At 40.4% G+C, this 3,037-nt stretch overlaps 1 protein-coding gene across 1 annotated transcript; it reads left to right on the forward strand.

Annotated features, from left to right (window-relative positions):
• Nucleotides 1-1,599: 1,599 nt before the first annotated feature.
• Nucleotides 1,600-1,971, forward strand: LOC149072471 (uncharacterized). The gene has a single exon (XM_089247200.1). It carries the CDS (start codon nucleotides 1,600-1,602, stop codon nucleotides 1,969-1,971), a length of 372 nt encoding a protein of 123 aa, XP_089103326.1.
• The last annotated feature ends 1,066 nt before the right edge of the window (nucleotides 1,972-3,037 follow it).

A 3,037-nucleotide genomic window follows, 5' to 3' on the forward strand; every position in this document is an offset into this window, starting at 1 on the left:
ATTTAAACAACCTGTGTATTTGGTAGGATTCACCATGACAAAGTTGACAACCTTGACCGCTTCATCAAGAACGTTTCGCAAATTTGAACATAACGGTTTCGATGCAGTGATCTGTCTGTGCAGTTAGTCCATTTCATTTTGGGAGCGACTTCTGCCACGCGTACACGACGCCCTGAGTAGCAACCTTCCGTGGATTTTCCTCCATCTGTTGTGAGCCCGATGCATTTCAACTATTGAGTTATTTTTTTCAACGAAATAATGATCAATTGCTTCAAGTAAGTCTTTAACAGTCGTACGACCCCTTCGATGGGTGACAAATAAAAAGATTTACTTTTCTCTTTCAAATACTTAGCAATTACAAGTAGCACAGAATATTGTGCAAAACGTCGATACTTTCGTCGACTTGGATAGAAAAAAAATTCACAACCTTTGATGTGGCTTATAACTGTGCTCTCAACATCGTCTGACATGTCCTGTATTCTTCGAGACACCGTATTACTTGACAGAGGTATTAAACTCATTATAAGAGCAAGAGCACTTTCCTCTGCAAACATGCATTTGACAGTATATTTTCACCAATAGTGTGATTTTTTTCCTCGTCTCGCAATACGATAGCTAATGTAGTAGGAGGTTTCGGTAGCTTTGGCAGAATCACTCTTGGAAGATTCAAAATATGTTTTCACGTTTACGGGTGCAAGGTATTTCATTTTTGTGTTTCAGTCCGCTTCCGCGCAGATCTAGAATTTAGCCACTGATCCATAGCTCAAATCATTCGAGTAGTAGATGGTAGAAAAGTTTACGTAGAAAATTGTGGGATTAACACGCACACGCCTCAATGCAAACTCCCACAGCAAAAGTTAAACACAACGCGAATTAATTGTTCACTTTTATGCACAGCCCGGCATGTGTCAACAATCAAATCTAAAACGCCGGAGAAAAGTGAGCCGAGAGGAAGGAGTTCACAAATTCCGATCATAGGTTGGGCGCGGGTGGAGGGAAGGCCGAACCTTCCAGCAGACGCAACCAATCTGTTATAGAAGATTTCATTGATAGGGAAAGGTCAATATCAACTGACAATATTAGTAAAAACCTCTACCTACTTTTAAAATTTCCTTTTAATCTTTAATTATTTTGTTCTTTTTTTAGATGGATGGCCACCATTACCATTTTCTTTTCGTGTACCCCCTGAGGTACGCGTACCCCCGGTTGGGAACCGCTGGGCTAGCAGATCTCGACTTTAATGTTCCGAATAGAATCGACATTTTATTGGGTGCCGAAATATTCTTTGAGATTTTACGCGAACATCCGATTACCACATCTAAAATATCGTTGCAAGAAACTGTTTTTGGTTGGATAGTTTGCGGTGCTGTGCAAAATCAAACCGAAAGTAATGTGCGCTATTGTCACTTATCGAATGAATTAGAACATTTAAATAACACCTTGAGAAGATTCTTGGACTTGGAATCCGTAAACGAAAACAAGCTTATTGAAAGTACTGAGGCATTTCTTTGTGAAACTCATTCCAGAAATGAGGCAGGTAGATATGTAGTGCAACTACCTATTAAATCAGATCAAACACAATTGGGAGATTCTTGGGCCATGGCTAGTAGAAGATTGAACACAACGTGCAAACGACTAGACAAGGATGAAGATATGAAAAAGCTTTACGTGTCCTTCATGAAGGAGTATGAGGATTTGGAGCCACATCATGGCGTTAACCGACCTCATAGTACGAGTACAAAACTTCGCATTGTTTTTGATGCATCCGCCGTCTCTTCTTCAGGGGTGTCTCTTAACCATTTGCTCATGAATGGTGGAACTAGTCAACAGGATTTATTCTCAATTATGATGAGATTTCGTCAACATAGATATGCTTTCACCGCCGACATTGTAAAAATGTATCGGCAAATTCTGGTTGAATCCAGCCATTGTGATTTGCAGAGAATCGTGTGGAAAGAACGATCCTGTTAAGGTGTTTAGATTATTGACTGTCACCTACGGTACAGCTTGTGCTTCGTATTTAGTTACACGTGTGCTGAAACAGCTTGCGCTAGAGGAACAATCTGTTTTCTTATGCGTCCAAGATTGAACTCTCGGACTTTTATGTGGATGACATCTTGCCTGGTGCACATGAGCTACATGACGCTCTAGAGCTTCAGCGTCAATTGATACAGATGCTCCAAACTTGTGGAATGACACTTCACAAGTGGTGTTCCAATTCGACACCGCTAAACGCAGTCAACCATGGCGAGAATGGATACAGTTTTGATGACAAGGACGATGTCACTGCTGCAGATTTGTTGTCACGTGGCTTGTCTCCTGACAAATTAATTCACAATGAATTGTGGTGGAGCGGTCCTGATTATTTGAGATCAGAACTTAGTTTTGATTTTGATCCACCTACGTTCACAGCTGAGGCTGAGACATTTGCTAGTGAATTCAAGAAATCCGTTGAACATTCATTGGTAGCAAGTGTTGATGTTATAACACCCATAATAACTAGGGCCAGCAGATACACAACTACCATTAAAATAGTTGCTCACGTGCTTAGATTTTGTTCTAATGCGAGATCTAAGACAAAAAATCAGGTTCACTCACTGCCGAAGAACTTGACGTGGCAAGAATAAAAAATAATTCAGATTTTCAAAGAGAATTCGGTGAGGAATTGAGGAACTTGAGCCTCTTGCTTCAAGTCTCCACTAAAAGCGAATTGAAGAATTTTAATCCCTTCATCGATCAGGAAAGATTGCTTCGCGTTGGTGAACGCATAAATGAAGCAGATATTTCTTACAATCAAAAACACCAGATAATTGTACCAGCCAAACACCGACTAACGAGACTGATTTTCGAATACTATCACCGTAAACACCTGCATGTAGGTTCTCAAACCTTACTGCATCTTGTTCGCCAAACTTTTTGGGTTGTTGGTGCAAGAAACCTTGCAAGAAAAAAAAAAGTTCATGAGTGTAACATGCTTCGGTACACAACCGACCACTCTTGAGCAAATAATGGGCAACTTGCCTAAGGAAAGAGCAAA

This window comes from Pholcus phalangioides, unplaced genomic scaffold (assembly GCF_987345545.1).
Source record: "Pholcus phalangioides strain wild (caught in Gottingen) unplaced genomic scaffold, Ppha-v1.0 ptg000017l_1, whole genome shotgun sequence".
Taxonomy (NCBI): domain Eukaryota; kingdom Metazoa; phylum Arthropoda; class Arachnida; order Araneae; family Pholcidae; genus Pholcus; species Pholcus phalangioides.